Below are 15,804 nucleotides of genomic sequence, written 5' to 3'. Positions count from 1 at the left end.
TGAGGGGCGGCAAGGGAGGACTGCAAGTAAGTCAGTTTTTACCTACTTTGAATCTTCATTAACAAGATTAAACCTTATTGCGAGATTATTGGAATTTGAAACAAGTGATGCACAATGGTCCTAGAATCTACTCTATATTCTGTTTACTTAGTTCACTACAGCACAATCTTTTCGAATTTCACCAAGATTTCCAGTTTTGACCCCGAACCTTCCAAGCTTTGTCATGGCAGCAATGAAAACCCTTTCAAAAGCTGTCTTGTTTGATGCAAACAAATCGACTATATTCCTTGATCCTCTTTTAGTATATAGTGTCTGGTCTGAAGTGAAAAGCCCTTTCCCCCTTTGAAGATTCTTGAAATACATGTTATCGAAAACTTGAGGGGTATCTGGATCCAAGGGGATAACTACTCCAGGAGATGCATTCTGTGGGCACATTTCTTGTAGTTCCTTAGCATAAACTTCATTAATTGTTGGATCAACCTTGCGTTTGCTGTTGAAGCTGTATATCCTGTTTGAGAACTGGTTGCAATGTGAAAATCCTAGTGTATGTGCTCCTGCGTAAATCATGATAATGTTTTAGTTATCTTTTGCCAATGAAGAAAGAAGAAATAGGGAGATGGGTAATGTACCAGAGAGGGCAATCAAATGTCTGATAGAGAGACCGCGAGACGCAAACATAGGAAGGAGCTTCTTCAAGTGAAACTCAGAATGAGGTAAATTGTTAGGTACACTATTTTGTGAAGAAACTCTGCCATCCCTTCTTCCTAATTCAACAGCATAATGTGGTCCTCCTGCCTACACATTATACATAGCTAGATTAGTCGTCTTCGAGTATAGTAACATCTGAGAAACAGAAGTAAAGAGTATATCGTTTACCAATGCAACGACATCTCTAGTAGCCATGGCTAAAATATCAGCACATGATACTTTGTTCTTGCAAGCAGGAACATTATCAAGTGCAGCTTTAGCTTTAATAACAGTGTCATACCCATCTCCAGCAAGTGATATATTGTCTGGATGATCCTTTTCTGCTGTGTTATTTCCTGAGGATCTCAGTATGATCGAAGCATCACAACCCTGACGTTATAATATACACTTTTAAATCATACTATTACGATATACTCAGTATAATCTCACAAGTCGGGAGTCTGGGGAGGCTGGTGCACAACGGTTTGTTACAAAAATCATTTTTACCTGAATAAAGCAATCATGGAAGAAGAGTCTAAGAGTTGCAGCTGCTGTAACAATGGTCTGTCTGTACTTCTGTTCAACTGCTGATCGGACGATGGACTCTACGTTCGGACACGAATTCCGATAAAAATCGCGATGGAGCTGAGCATTAATACAGCTTGTATTTGACATGATAGAGAGTAGAAGGAGGATTAAGTGAAGAAGCTGACAATTACTGATCAACCTATCCATTATTTCTTGTGTAATTTCTTTTGAAAGGTTTAGTGCGACTTTATATAAATAGTAGTACTAATTAATTTCACTTAAACTATTTCACTAATATTTAATTTGTCAAGTGCTAGTAATTTTTTCACCGAAACAGTTCACTGAGAAATACATGGTGAAAAACAGATTTTCATTAAAATATTGAAGTGTGAAAACACTGATATTTTTTCGCTTCTCATCAATTCAATAACTACTAATAGTAATTTTTGTTGTTGTGTTGTAAAAGAAAAAGTAATCTAAATCTTGTATTTGTTCCAACATGGCATGCTAATCTTTTGATAAAATTTATAATACTCACCTAAAGAAGCAAAAAATGAATTGGGAATGTTATAAAGACAACACAAATAAATATTTAAATTCACATAAAAATAAAGTAGCAAGAGGCAAAAACAAATATAGGAAGTTGTTAGTTAGTGACTAGGGATGAAGAAAGCACTAAAGAAGTCACATGCATGCACCACTATAATAAAAACATCAAATGACAGCTTATTTCCTCTTATTTTTGCCCTACACTTGCTTGGCAAATGATTTGACAACTATCTTTTTATAATTGAGGGAAAATCTTACATAAGATTGAGATGTACTAATAACTAATTAGAAGAAATTAATATTACAAAATGACATAAGAAAGGTGATTATCATTTTTCTAACTACCACACTATATATGGACATATATGTTTTGTCCATTAATTTGATGTTTTTATTTGTTATTTGGCTTCTCCCTCGATATTTTGTATAAGTATTGGGGTCTGATTAAACTTACTGTCGTAATTTAAAAAGTTGTAGTCCCTTTTATATATGTATTTGATTTCTCGCTCGATATTTGTAGCTTTTTCTTAAGATTTTAAAGGGCAAAAATACTTTTCAAAAATTAAAATTATACTTCTCACATCAGACTAACTAATCTGATCTTATCATACCATAATTATTCTTTAACATGATTATTTTATCCCATGAGGTGAGGAATGGGCTTGAACAATTTTTCTGGATTAAAAATGTAATATATTATTAATTAATCCTATTCACAATTTTGTATTTTTCTCATTATAATAATTCTTTACTTTAATCCACGTCTCTAAATGTACTTTTATTCAATATAATAAAATACTATAGTCTACCTCCTCTTATAAAAATTAATAACCTAACATTTATACATTGTTTTATTATTTTCCCCATCCTCTCCACTTTCTCTTTTCAACAAAGTAATTGGAAATCAGGAATATTGACTAAAGCAGGGGGAAAAAAAAGAATTTGAAACTTCTAAATTTTACATATTGACTATGTAAAAAAGTAATTTGACACTATTAAATTACATAAAGATTACAACAACAATTCTTTCATAAATTAAATATTAGGAAGTACTTCCCTTTATTAATGAAAAAAAATACTTCCCTTTAATAATGAAAAAAAAAATCCTCCAAAATTCTTGATAGGAAGTACTTTCCTTCGAATGAAGCTCGATGGAACGAAAATATCGAAATAGTAAAATCGGCGATTAAAAAAAAAAAAAGTCCCAACATGTTGAATTGGTGAGAGGCACCACATGCATGCACTTAGTTTTTCTGCCTGTTTTTTGTTTGTATTATCTCATTCTCATGGCCTGGTTTGCCTGTCACAAGTGAACAATAAATATCAGTCTATAATCTATAAAAGTGATCTTTAATGTGCCTGCATGTGACAATTACATAGTCAACAAGGATGGTTTTTTTGATTAAATTATTTTCTCACAATATTAATCTCGAAAAATTTGCATGGATGATTTTTAGATATTTGTAGAGTGTGATGACATAATTGGTGAATTTCCACGTCGGTGAGTGATGAATTATTTAATCTTCTCGTATGTGTTCTTGAACAATTTTCACCTTATGAATTAAACTCTTGGGATTGAATTACATTTATAATCCATGTCTATTATGATATTAAAGTCAGATCCATCCCAATTTATGATATATATCAATAATAAAAGAAGAAAGGAGCCAAAACACAAAAGCCTATGGAACTAGTGATTTGGTGTTGAACTATGCCCATTTCTAATATCAATTTAAAGGTGTGGAGCTTCATGACAACCTACAAAAGTAAACAATTGACTTTAGGGAAATTAATCCAAATATGGTAGCACTGCCAATGTGGGGAAAATAACAACAACAACATACCATGTGTGTAAGTTGAAACAATTTTTACTCATCTTTTTATTTTTATTTTTTTCATTAATAACTTCAAATGTAAGAGCTAGGAAATGAACAAAATGGTTACAAAGGGAGTCCTTTAAATCAAGCTCACATCAAATAATCTAAACAAATTTGGTGCTTGAGTAACCAAGAAAATAAGACAATAGAGACAACGTACTCAATTACAACAACATACCCAGTGTAGTCCCACAAGTGGGGTCTGGGGAGGATAGGATGTACGCACACCTAGAGAGATTGACTTGTTCCCGTTGACCCTCGGCTAACATAGTCGTTCTGCTACTTTTTTAAATCAAAGCTCACATCAACTAGTTTACAAAGTTCACTCGAAAATCTTCTTCGTCTCAAATTCCTTTATGATCCGGCTAGCTTTTACCTCTTCTCTCCACACAGGCATCTACCGGCTTGCAGAGCAAAATAGGTCAAAATTATGTCAGCACCAGCTCGTCGAAGGCACATCAATGATTCCATCATAACCCTTTCTTCATCGATCATTTTTAGAACCCCACCTGCTTTAATCATCGAGTATTCACCTGAAACCTGTGAAGAAAGAAACCCGAGAAACTGTTGGAAGACTACAGTGTAGAAATGAAGGCGAAAACTAGAAGGATATTCGCAGAAATTGGTTTTCAGATACCAGAAACTGTAATAGAAGACGATGATAGGGTATCATATAAAGAATATGGATATGTCATGTCACAAGTTCCATTTTTTGTTTAATGAACTCCCAATTTGCATGACGATGAAAAGACGCTTTCTCTATGATGCTTGATGGTGTGTGAATTAGTCCACTAGCAATTATATTCAATACACCAGAGTGCTACTTTGTCAAACTGTTAAATTTAACAGAACTGAACGATTCAACAGTTCTGCAAAAACAAGTCTTGAACTCTTAATCATTCACTTGGCAAAGCATTTAGAGCTATTTGGAAGCAAGGGTCATTTATCAGGAAAAAGAGTTTTCTTTACCCACAGAGTCCCTTGTGCTTGTAAACAAACGGGCAAGAGTCAGAAAACTAGGTGCAGCGTTGACGAGATATACTGAGAGCATAGAGCCCCAGAAATCTTCCTGAATTCTGCAGACCAATAGCTCAAGTCTAGACTGTACAAAGGTTTCAGATTCCAAAATTCGTGACAAATATATTGTTCAAGAAAGAAAATAACGTGCAGGTAAATTGAAGAGATCTCAAATCTGTCACACAGCAGCATCGGAACCCTTGAGTGAACTTGTTGGACTTATTATTGCAACTCATTTAAATGACAATGCTGAATATGAACTAACTCTACTTAAGCACAAACTTAAAAACAAACTAGAGTTCCATTGCATCCCTCAAGCCAGTTGGTGGACTTTTGGGTTGAAAGAAATGAAAGAACTTTTGAAGGCCATAGGAGAAATTTACATAGCCTTAAAGATATTCAGTATTATTTTGCTAGTTTTTTGGTGCAACCTGGTCACTGTACAGGATGTTGATGCAATTTTAGATACAAGAGGAGGTCTGAACAATCAGTAGCTATGTTTTCTCGCAGTGGCTTGTGCAAACATTTATAAAATCTTTGATTACTTATAAAAAGGATGATGACAAACAAACTAAATGAACATCTGAGTACCTGATAGGCAGCTATGGGCAAAGGAGATTTATCCCGAAGAAGCCTAATAATATCCAAATAAGGCAAACCTGGTTTAACCTGATATGCAAAAAAAAAAGAAAAAAAAAAAAGAAGCAGCAGCAACTTTAGAAGAATAGTATATTTCCAAATTTCTGCAGAACAACAAATGTGATACTAACAAGAAGAATATCAGCTCCTTCAGACTCATCTGCTTGCATCTCAACTAATGCTTCTCTGTAATTTGCGGGGTTCATCTGATAACTGCATGTGAAAACCAAATTCAAAGACACTCATTTTGTCTACATAATGAATGATATTTGATGAAAGGAAAATAATAATAGCCTGTTGTTCAGTACGTTTTCTTATCTCCAAAACGTGGATTTGAATCTAAAGCCTCTCTGAAAGGTCCATAAAAGGAGCTAGCATACCTGCAATATAATTCAAGCTAACAAGTCAAAAAAAAAAGATGGAAGTTGAGTTTCAATATCAAAGAATCCATAAAAGCAAAAAAAAATAAAAATAAACAAAGCTCTGAGTTCTAAGTTGTTAGACCAATAATGTCCAGAACCATTGGAGAGACTGATCACCAAATTCTCTTACATGAAAAGAATAAGATCTTAAGCTGCCTCTGAGTGCTTACATTAAAAAATAAAATGAGAAGTTACCATATGATGATGCAAACCATTTAGGCTTTGATCTAAGATGTAAGATATACTTCTCAATATACAAGAGGGGTAAAGCACAAACATAGAAAAATGGCCTCATTGAATACTGAATCTATTGAATACTGAATCTATCTGCAAACAACGAAATATTTCCAGGACTTATATATAATATCTACATTGACAGAACTTATGAGTTCTGAAAATTACTTTGCCGTATAGGACATGATTGACACATGCTGAAATCCTTCAGCATCAAGAGCTGCTCGAATTGCTCCGACACGACCATCCATCATATCACTTGGACTGACAACATCTGCTCCTGCTCTGGCCTATGATAAAAGAAGAGAAATAACAAGATTAGACACTGCATTTTGATAAAAGATTATCAATAAAATGCATGCAAGCATAAAAGAGCAAAGGGAAAATGAACAGACACCTAATTTATACCTGGCTTTAGTTTAGAAAAGCATTATATTCATTATTCACAACGACAAACCAAGTTCAAGAGCTAGCATCATCAATTGGAAAGAGTACTGAACTTAATCATATTTTAGGATATATTATTCAGTGTTGTAATTTGGTTGGTTACTCCAGTTTTTTTTTTTTTAAAGTTAGAAGACACTGTTTTTTCACAGCTAGTTTCTTCTTTTCTGTTGTTTGAGGTCGTATTGGGTTTCTATGCTGATATATTGAACTTGCAAGTTGTTGGTTCAGATTCCTGTGGATACACAGACAAACAAGTATACATAAGAGCAGTTATTGAGAACCCTGGAAGTGTTCATCATACCTGGTTTGACTAACTACGAAATGACTTAGTCTGCAATCTAATGGCCTAATTATTGAAGATTAGAGAGTAGTAGTCAGACAGACACTCCCCTGTGGAGTTACTAACATGATACTGTTTGAAAATTAATTCCTGAGTAACATCCAGTACTACATGTGGTGCCACATAAAATAAAACTAAATGATGTGTTTTTTCCCAATTTTCTCTCTGACAATGCCCTCACCCACCCACCCAAATCTGCAGCGTCATTGCCTTCAACCTATTACACCCACTCAGTCTGGTTTTCCTGCATGACTAGCATTATTCCACCAATGTTGCTGTATCCCCACTTGGGATGAATTAACCTTTTTGGGATTGTAAGCTTCTATACTTAGTAATCATAATGACTACAATCATGTTCAGTCTTAAAAGAAACAATAGTAGGTAAAAGAAAGGAATAAAAACAATAAAAAGAAAGAGATGGTGACCATCAATAATAATTGTTCTTCAACTAGATATTTAGCCATCAGCCTCTAATCTCTATATCCAGCAAAATGACATGGTGAATAGTTTTCTCGGTAAGGTCACACTACTTGCAAAAGTAAGAAAAATATCTCAACTTCTCAAGTCAAACACTCAGCCAGCACTACCGAAATTATTCTCGAAGAACACAAAAAATGGTGCAGCTCAACAAAGGTCAAAATGAAAATATGTATATAAACAAGTGTAGAAACAGCGATGGAAGCTTGTCTGTTGTGAAGAGTCATTATCATATGAAATAGAAGATAACCTGAGCAACTGCCTGTTTGCACAACTGATGCACAGTCTCGTCATTCATGATAACTCCTGCAGCCATTTCAGAAGACCAAAACCAAACTTAAGTATTCAAAAAGTCATTAACTCTGTACATTTGTGGTCATTCATTTTTAATATAACACATAAAGGCAAATATTTTTGTGTTTCTTCGTCTTTAAACATTTTGTTTTCGCTCAAGTTCTATTAACAAGGAAATTCATCCAATTCTAATCCTTTTATGGAAAAGAAAATACCATTGATGCAAAAGAGGAGATACACAATTAACAACAGAGGAAACAAGTACAAATGTCACCAACAAAACTTTGAAAAACATTCATAACTAAGGCCATGCTAAAGCTATCAACTGTTGGAAGCCTTTCTCAAACACATACAAACTGCAGTATTAGAACTTCCAAGAGAGTTAGGTGTTACTAAAAAACCAAACCAAACTGACTGAAAAACCTTGTTCGTTGACTTGTATCAATTGGATATTGTATAATTCTATACACATAAATATCTGTTTTTAGATATTCTTTTAGAACTTTATATAGTTTTAACAACAAAAAAAATTTAAATTTCTCTTAACATGTTCGTGATGCTTGCTTGAATTTTCTATTCACATATATTGAAGTTATTTAGGCGTGATTTGTATATTATTTTTAAATCATAAAGTTTAATTAATTTTGGCAGCATAGATGGATGTATATTTGTTTTATTAGTTTTGGAAGTGGATAATTATCATGTCTCAAGGTGAACTTCCCATATGTGGATGTTTCAATAGATGATAAGTTAATCTATCTGCTTGATTATTTCTAAACATGTATTGACATTTGAGAGATTTTACCTTTTGCTGTGAATTGAATTTGTGTTTCACGTGACTAAAAAATCGAAGAAAAAAAACTGAAAAAAAACCATTTGATTTAGTTTGGTTTGTATATTTATCAAACCAACATAGTTGGTTGGTTTCCTTTTAGGTTAAAACTAAATCAAACAGAACTATAGATACTCCTAATTGAGAGTGGTATTACCCAAAAATTAAAAAAAACTATAAGGTGCTTTAGGAATCCTACAGCTGCTAAACAAAGATTACTATACTGCAACAGGAACTAAAAGCATTCCCAATTTTTCCAAATAAAGGCCTTCTTTATTCATATCTTTATTTTTTAAAAAATATATAGAAAGAGAAAACAAGAAAAAAGGTTTATCTATCATAAGCTCTTAAAAAGCCCAATACAAGTTATTTTCTCCTCATCTTCACAGCAAATATTTTCTGTAAAATTATTAGCAATGATAAATGCAGCTTTAATTCCTTTTGATAAATATAACTTGCATTTATATTTCAGATTGCAATCCAGGGAAGCATCCATGATAGAGATAAAGTGTCATCAAGAATCAGTATAGTTTCAAAAGCTATCAGTTATTACCTTACAAATAGGAGTCACAAAAGTAAGATGTATGAAGTTTTCATGTTTGATGAAATGATTTCAACAAAAAAGAATGGTTTTTTGTTGAAGAGGAATTTTGCTACTGGCGGTCTATGCTTTATAGTGACCCAAAGTGATGAAAGAAAAGATCATCATCCAAATATTTCAGTAAACAAGACAACTTCCTCCTTCATACAATAATTCAAGAAGCTAAAGACCGAAGTACACGAACTGCTATCACCATAACCAAGAAAGAGAACTTACCTCATTGCATCAGCATCAATTCAAAGTTAACAGAGATAATAAACATAAGCTACAATAATAGGATATGCTATATGAGATAGAATTCACAGAATGGATTCCATGGGTTCATGTGTATTATATCTATTAGAACTGTTTTTTCTTAATTTTTATGTAATTCAGCAATAAAAGGTTTTCTCATTTAGGCTGGTACGAACACAAAATTATGTCTTACCATCTTCTCTCACAATGCCATCATGCCCATCAGATGAATATGGATCCAAAGCAACATCAGTGTAGATAACCTATTGAAAACGCATCAAACATCAAAGGAAGCGCGCCAGGGTTTCCCCACAGAAAAGTTGTTTAAGCAGATAAAAGAAACCAGATGATATGTATCTACATACAAGATCAGGGTATTTGTCTTTCAGCAAACGTATTGTTCGGGGCACTAATCCATTGTCATTGTAAGCTTCATCTCCTGTAGAGGTCTGAAGTTGCAGGAAACAAGTTATATAATCTGAAGTCAGATGGTACATGGAAATTTATGCTGGTAGAAGTCTAGAAGAGGACCTTTAAAGCATCTGGAACTTTTGGGAAGAGCACAATGCTGTTGACTCCAACATCCCTTGCCTTTGCGACCTGCATAAGAAAAAGTAAATCCACTTGCTCAAAAGAATGCACAGAAGTATTACAAAGGTGCTATGATCGCAGTTGAATCTCTAAATATGATCTAGATGTATCCTTAACCAAGCCAATTTGTTGTTTTGTTGAGTACAGAAAATTATGTGTCACGGACTGCAAGCTTGGAACCAAATCATCGACAAGACTTATATGAGCCCTCTAAAAGCATATGACAGTAAGTGTGAAGAATGATCATATTCTGGAAGCTGGTAAATTCTAGAAATGTTCCAGTTCCATTTGGTATTTACTTCTCAATCAGAGGCAGCAACTGCAGATGAGCAATTGAGTGCAATACAGACCCATCTATAGCCTACCCATGTATCATCCACTGGAGACTCCACTTGTGCTACAACAGATTTACAGCAACTAATTTTAGCTTACAAGTACTTTGTTTGATTTCTACTCAAGCAAATGTATGTGTCCTTGAATATTGTACATGAGGCTGTCAATAACATGGACAATAAGAATTGTAAAAGTACCAATTATCGCCAAAGTACTTATTAGCCTCCAAGGTAATTTCCTCCATTAAAAGAGCATCCTATACATTCTCAACCCATTAGCAAAGAAGCATATACGTGAGTATACACGGTAGCTTGTCTGATCCCCCAATTTGCTTGTGATTGAGGTGTAGTAGTAAATTTTAATAGTTGTTGTATGCATTTCGTTTTTCTTTTTCTCTGTTTATTGTCCTTTCCTTTTTCCTGATATCTACACTTAAACCTGCACCTAGGACCTGCAAAGATTTTCTTTTTACCAAACCAGTATTTAACTATCATCTTCCAGTGAATAAATCAGTCTTTTTTAAGATGGGAAAAAAAGACCGATTTATTCACTTGGAAGATTATAATTAAATACTGTTTTGGTGAAAAAAAGAAAAGGAATTCTTTGCAGGTCTTTCATTCTTTTGAAAAAATAATGTCTTTCATCCTACCCAACCTAACAAATTTACAATGAATATTGGACCTGAATTCGAAATTTATACTTTTTCTGGTATCTGTAATTGAAGTCTTGAATATATTTAAAATACTGAATAATATGTCCAGAACACACACCTCTCTTATTACACACCGCGAGTGCCTCAGAGGAATCTGACAGCAGAGTTCTTGACAGTGTTATTTTAATTATTTTTGCCAAACAAGAGCAGTCAGAATCTAGACAAGCATGTACATTGATAATCCTGACATGTGTGAGTGGTACCCACAAATGATCATAGTCTTTATTTAGCCTAAGATCCGGTGATGTATTTTCCCAACCCAAAAAGAGGAAATCTTTTTTTTTGTAACAGAGAAATCCCCCGAGCCCTTGGAGCATGGTTTAAAACAAAGTGAATAATGGGCCCGCCCCTCTACCCCTCTCCAATAAATAAAACATTGAAAATTGAAAAATAAAAACCTACAACAAATTACGAGGATAGCGTTTTGTTTATCCAGAATGACTTCGTTGACTGATCACCGAGCAAGAAAGACACTTTACCCCTAATGCTATGGTAAAACTTTTATCATTGATACCAGCAATAATGTAATGCTAATGGTTTTTATCATTAATACTAGCAATATGGTAATGATACTGGTCTGGTCATAATAACATACATAATGGAAAACAAATGGACAATGGAAAGCAAATCACCCTCAAGATATAGCAAAATCATAGCAACAAGACCAATGCAGCACATCATCATCAATTAGATACACTATGAACCAATACAAAGCAGGGCTACAAGGTCAATATATCAAAATTAATCAAGGAGAGAGCTACTTATGGCCCAAAGTAGAATTACAGTGGTCAGGCTGCCTTAAACGAAACCACCTCCCACCTATCATAAACATTAGATACTTGATAGAGCACATTGCTCGCTATTTATGTGATCAAATGCATCAGATACTTCATTATTCACCAGCTAAAATTTGGAAGAACAGGGAGCAGGATTATATGACAAGATCAATTAGACAAAGAAGAATTGAATTAAGGAACCAAAATGCTGAAATTCTGATCTAAAAAAAAGACATTATAGAGGACAAAGAATCCTAGGGATAGCTCACCGACCTCTTCAACAAGACCATGCCTCCATCCAAGCCTATAACATCCAGGCATTGCTCCAATAGGTGTGTCCTCTTCACCTGCAAGTGTGTGATTCGTAAGAACAGATTGATACATGTTATAAGCAGAGAGGAATTCAGACAAGTACTCACCCTCATGAATAAATAGTGGATATACAAGATTTGCAGGGCTTATATTTGTTTCCTGGAATGCAGCTCTTGCTGCTGACGACCTACGATTACGGCGTGGTCTCCTATTAATTGGCTATACAAGCAACATCCAGTCATTAGCTACAGGCACATAGCAAATCAATCTATCAACTTCTGATGCAGTGTTGAGTCTATATTAAAGCATTATCACCATACAGTCCAACAATTCAACCAAGATGCTATCAGTTATACAAACTAAACAAGTTAACACTATTACTTACAAAATTATAAATGTAGTACCCACTGACAACCTACAAGAAGAGTAGAAGTTGAAGGATATTTTTTTCTAGAAGTTGAAGGATAAAATATTAACTACACTATCTTCAGAGTCAAGTAATCATAGGGATGTCTCACAAAGATCGCTGATCATCTTGTGTAAATGGAATAAGGACCCTCAATGTTCTAAAAATACCAGAAATACACTACAGGTAAATATCATGTAATTTGCAAGTATCGCATCAACATTCTGCATCCTCCATCCAGATAAGAATAGTCAAAGATGTTCAAAGAAGTTGTTGTTAGACCTTATCTGTCAATTTCAAGATTTTATAGTCCGGTGTAATTTTCTCAAAGTATGATCACTTTCCTTTATAAGGCTTTCGCCTTTCTGTAACTAGAACTCTTGAAAAATGTTTGAAAGAATCTTGAATTCAAATGTAATAACACCCATCAACAATAGTTAAGCAGTCTTCCAATACAGTACTAGCATTTTATGAAATTTTTGCCTCAATTCAGTAGATGAATCCATTTTTAATATCCTAAGTTAGTTATCATTTATGGAGATGCCTATACTCAATTATGACTAAGTTGTCAGAGAAATTTGTTCTCCACTGCTTCTGCTATTTTGACAGTTGGTAAGTTACTTGTCATTCAGAAACAATGTATATTACATGTAAAATACACCATAGTAACCAACTTACATCTGGCTAGTTCCATTAAAAACAAATCAAACACTCTGGACTCATGAAACATCTAATTCCTGTAACAATTTGATACGGAGATTAGAAAATAACGTTTAGCAGATTAGAAAATATGCCACCAAAACAAAAGCCAACAAGCAATCAAAACACTCCTCCAAAACTAATGAAAAAGGTGGTCCACTTAACACTTCCTCGCCATCTCTAAAATGGAAAAATTGGCATAATTAAAAATAATGATGTCTCAAAACTAACCAGTGAAGACACAATAGGGGTACCGGCAGGTGCAGCCGGCTTTGGTGGAACCGGAGGAGCTTCAGGTACATTTCCGGCAACTACAGCAGCCTCACACTCCTCATCAGTCAACCCCATCTTTCTCAAGGGCCCTGAGCTAGACCCATTATCATGCCCTTCCTTGCTAGCTCTAATGGTCAACACCCTCCTTTGATTCAACTTAATAGAAGGCCGTGCACAAAACAAATTTGGCGACGGCTTCAGTTTCACCTCAAACTTTACAGCTCCAATATTACAAGGTGCGTTCAACATTGCCGCAGAAGCCATGATTGCTCAGATAAGCAGCACTACAATATGAGGGAAAGTGCATATATTACAATTTGAAATCCCATAATATGCACACAACTCAAAATCCCATAACAGGAAGACCCGAAAAGATCATATTTTACAGATGGAATTCTGAGCTTTACAAAGCATAATTTAGCTACGAACTTCAAATGCATCATTTTATTGCAACAAATCCACACATAATAACAAAAAAAAAACGAAAAACAGCACATCACAAAATTGGAATTTGAGCATTCCAAAACATAATTGAGCATACCATGTGATTTTCTCAAAAATCTGGCCCAAACCCAAATTTTATCTAATGATACTGTTAAAAAAACCAATAACAACAAGAACCTAGAAACACTTTCATTACAAAATTAGAAATTTTAGCATTTGTAAGCACAATGGAGATGAATATATGATTTCTTGAGCTATTTGGAGAAAACCCAAAAAAGATAGGAACTTTCAAACTCATCTATCCAACTGAAGCAAACCCAATAACAGAAACAACCCCTACCACCCACCCACCCACCTACCCAAAAAAAAATGATTTTGAGCATTCCAAACCATAATTGAGCTTAAGATATAATTTTCTCAATCAATTGGCAAAACAAAGTGAATTCAAAATGTATAAATGAACTAGAGTAAAACCAAAAGAGCTAATATTGCAAGAATTGACAATTTGAGGTACTGAAAAGCAAAATTGAGCCAAAAGATGTGATTTTTCTCAAGTAATTTTACAGAACACCAAGAAAAAGAGGAGCAAAATTTTACCTTTGAAGGAAGGAGAGTTGAATAATCTTATCTGAAGATGAATAAGATTGCGAATTCAGAGAAGAAGATAGATTTCAGTACAAAATTTGTCCAGTCAAATGTCGTATGCTTCTTGTTGGGCCCTCTTTGGTTTAGTTGTTAACTTGTTACCAACCCTATTATTATAATTAAAAAAAATCTTGAATTTTGGAATATAAGCTTTGAATTGTATTTTCTTTAATCTATAATATTTTGGTGTAACTTTTTTTTTGACACAAGAAAATTGAGAAGGGAGAGTGAATGCTTACTAAATTGTCACTTCATCACAAGGATAAATATACCACCAACTATCATAAATGGCATGCAAGTATCATTCGTTATATTTTTGGGACATTAATGCTGATGCTATTCAAAAACTAAAACATATATAGTCTTATACTAACGGACATATACGCGTCATAATCTTATTCACCGATCCGATATTTATCGACGGGTAAGATTGCGTCCTATTTAGTCTTCAGTTAGAGGAGAGAACATATTTGCTCTAGCTTTTGGACGGCAGTAGCACCAATATTCTAAGGATATCTATATATCATTTACGATAGTTCGAAAGTGTATTTATTCTTTTCTCATTAATTAAGCTAAGCGGAATTTTTGGCAAATTTTAGTATATCCTGGAGAGTTAAAATTATTTCAATCACTAAACAATTAGTATGATTTTTTAATAAAAAATTTATCAATAATCAGCCTTTTAAATAAGGTGGTTAGTTAAGACCAAATCATTTATTAATTCTAAACTATTTTTTCAAGGTGGTTAGTTACAAAATCTTTGCTTTTAGGACTTCAAAGGCACGCAGCCCCCGCACTCTCCATTAAATAACTCTATTTAGAAGCATTTGAGTCGCCAAAATAGTCATTAATTTTTGCATAAGAATATATCACATTTGCAGAAAAAGCTTGTATTATGATAAATTGTCAACATCACATGTCATACAAAGGAAAAAAAATAAAATATACAAAGCAAAAAAAAAAATATAAAAGAATAATTAATTTTTTTTACAAAAAAAGAGTAAATATTACGTGGCAGCGCATGTAGACCACTGTCTAATACAAATCTGGGCGTGAGTTTATAAGGGGCTAGATATTTTACTTTTAAAAAGTTCAAGGGGGTGATAGGACCTCCGTAAAGAATAAGTGTGTAGTTGGGAATTCAAGCTTAGGGGGGCTTTTGGCTATTTCTCTTTCAAATAGTCATAATAATCACATAATCTCCCATATAAAAGTTTCAAATATTTACCATTAAAAGTACGAGTTAATATCTTAAAAGGTCACTCAATTTTAAAAATTTTCTAGCAAAGTCATTAAACTTTGTTTTGTATCAATAAAATCGCTCAACTTAAACTTTTGTATCAATAAAATTAGTTAACTAAATTTATCATTAAATTTTTTTTATATCACAAAATAGTATATATTTTTTTTATGTCAAGTGTACATTAACGAAATC

General features: G+C 33.8%; 2 protein-coding genes across 3 annotated transcripts; both read right to left on the bottom strand.

The window, feature by feature from the left end:
* Window positions 1-31: 31 nt before the first annotated feature.
* Window positions 32-1,952, bottom strand: LOC107028769 (peroxidase 16-like). Its single transcript, XM_015229956.2, has 4 exons — window positions 1,195-1,952; window positions 877-1,077; window positions 630-795; window positions 32-554 (listed from the first exon to the last, which is right to left on the bottom strand). Exons 1-4 carry the CDS (start codon window positions 1,420-1,422, stop codon window positions 148-150), a joined length of 1,002 nt encoding a protein of 333 aa, XP_015085442.1. The 5' UTR covers window positions 1,423-1,952; the 3' UTR covers window positions 32-147.
* Window positions 1,953-3,692: 1,740 nt separating this feature from the next.
* On the bottom strand, window positions 3,693-14,475 carry LOC107028520 (delta-aminolevulinic acid dehydratase, chloroplastic). 2 transcript variants are annotated; one of them, XM_015229610.2, is made up of 13 exons: window positions 14,322-14,475; window positions 13,239-13,564; window positions 12,010-12,121; window positions 11,864-11,937; window positions 9,710-9,778; window positions 9,544-9,627; window positions 9,372-9,441; window positions 7,468-7,523; window positions 6,122-6,243; window positions 5,606-5,677; window positions 5,429-5,510; window positions 5,250-5,327; window positions 3,693-4,181 (listed from the first exon to the last, which is right to left on the bottom strand). In XM_015229610.2, the coding sequence occupies exons 2-13, from the start codon at window positions 13,542-13,544 to the stop codon at window positions 4,014-4,016; spliced, it is 1,293 nt and encodes a 430-aa protein (XP_015085096.1). In that variant the 5' UTR covers window positions 13,545-13,564; window positions 14,322-14,475; the 3' UTR covers window positions 3,693-4,013. The 2 variants fall into 2 exon arrangements, with proteins under 2 accessions (XP_015085096.1, XP_027774801.1); XM_027919000.1 differs by lacking the exon at window positions 14,322-14,475 and adding an exon at window positions 14,217-14,266.
* Between the last annotated feature and the right edge of the window lie 1,329 nt (window positions 14,476-15,804).

Source organism: Solanum pennellii, chromosome 8, assembly GCF_001406875.1.
Source record: "Solanum pennellii chromosome 8, SPENNV200".
Taxonomy (NCBI): Eukaryota; Viridiplantae; Streptophyta; class Magnoliopsida; order Solanales; family Solanaceae; genus Solanum; species Solanum pennellii.
The sequence above is the reverse complement of the archived record's forward strand: the minus strand, read 5'-3'. Positions and strand labels throughout refer to the sequence as shown.

Bases quoted from the DNA above. Each gene is read 5' to 3' on its own strand.
- LOC107028769 (XM_015229956.2), bottom strand. From the start codon at position 1,422: ATGGATAGGTTGATCAGTAATTGTCAGCTTCTTCACTTAATCCTCCTT. The intron at 1,078-1,194 runs GTAAAAATGATT...TTATAACGTCAG, and splicing joins TCCATGATTGCTTTATTCAG to GGTTGTGATGCTTCGATCAT. The intron at 555-629 runs GTACATTACCCA...TGATTTACGCAG, and splicing joins ACATTTGATTGCCCTCTCTG to GAGCACATACACTAGGATTT.
- LOC107028520 (XM_015229610.2), bottom strand. From the start codon at position 13,544: ATGGCTTCTGCGGCAATGTTGAACGCACCTTGTAATATTGGAGCTGTA. The intron at 5,678-6,121 runs GTAATTTTCAGA...ATTATATTGCAG, and splicing joins ATCATGTCCTATACGGCAAA to GTATGCTAGCTCCTTTTATG. The intron at 5,511-5,605 runs GTACTGAACAAC...TTTCACATGCAG, and splicing joins CGTTTTGGAGATAAGAAAAC to TTATCAGATGAACCCCGCAA.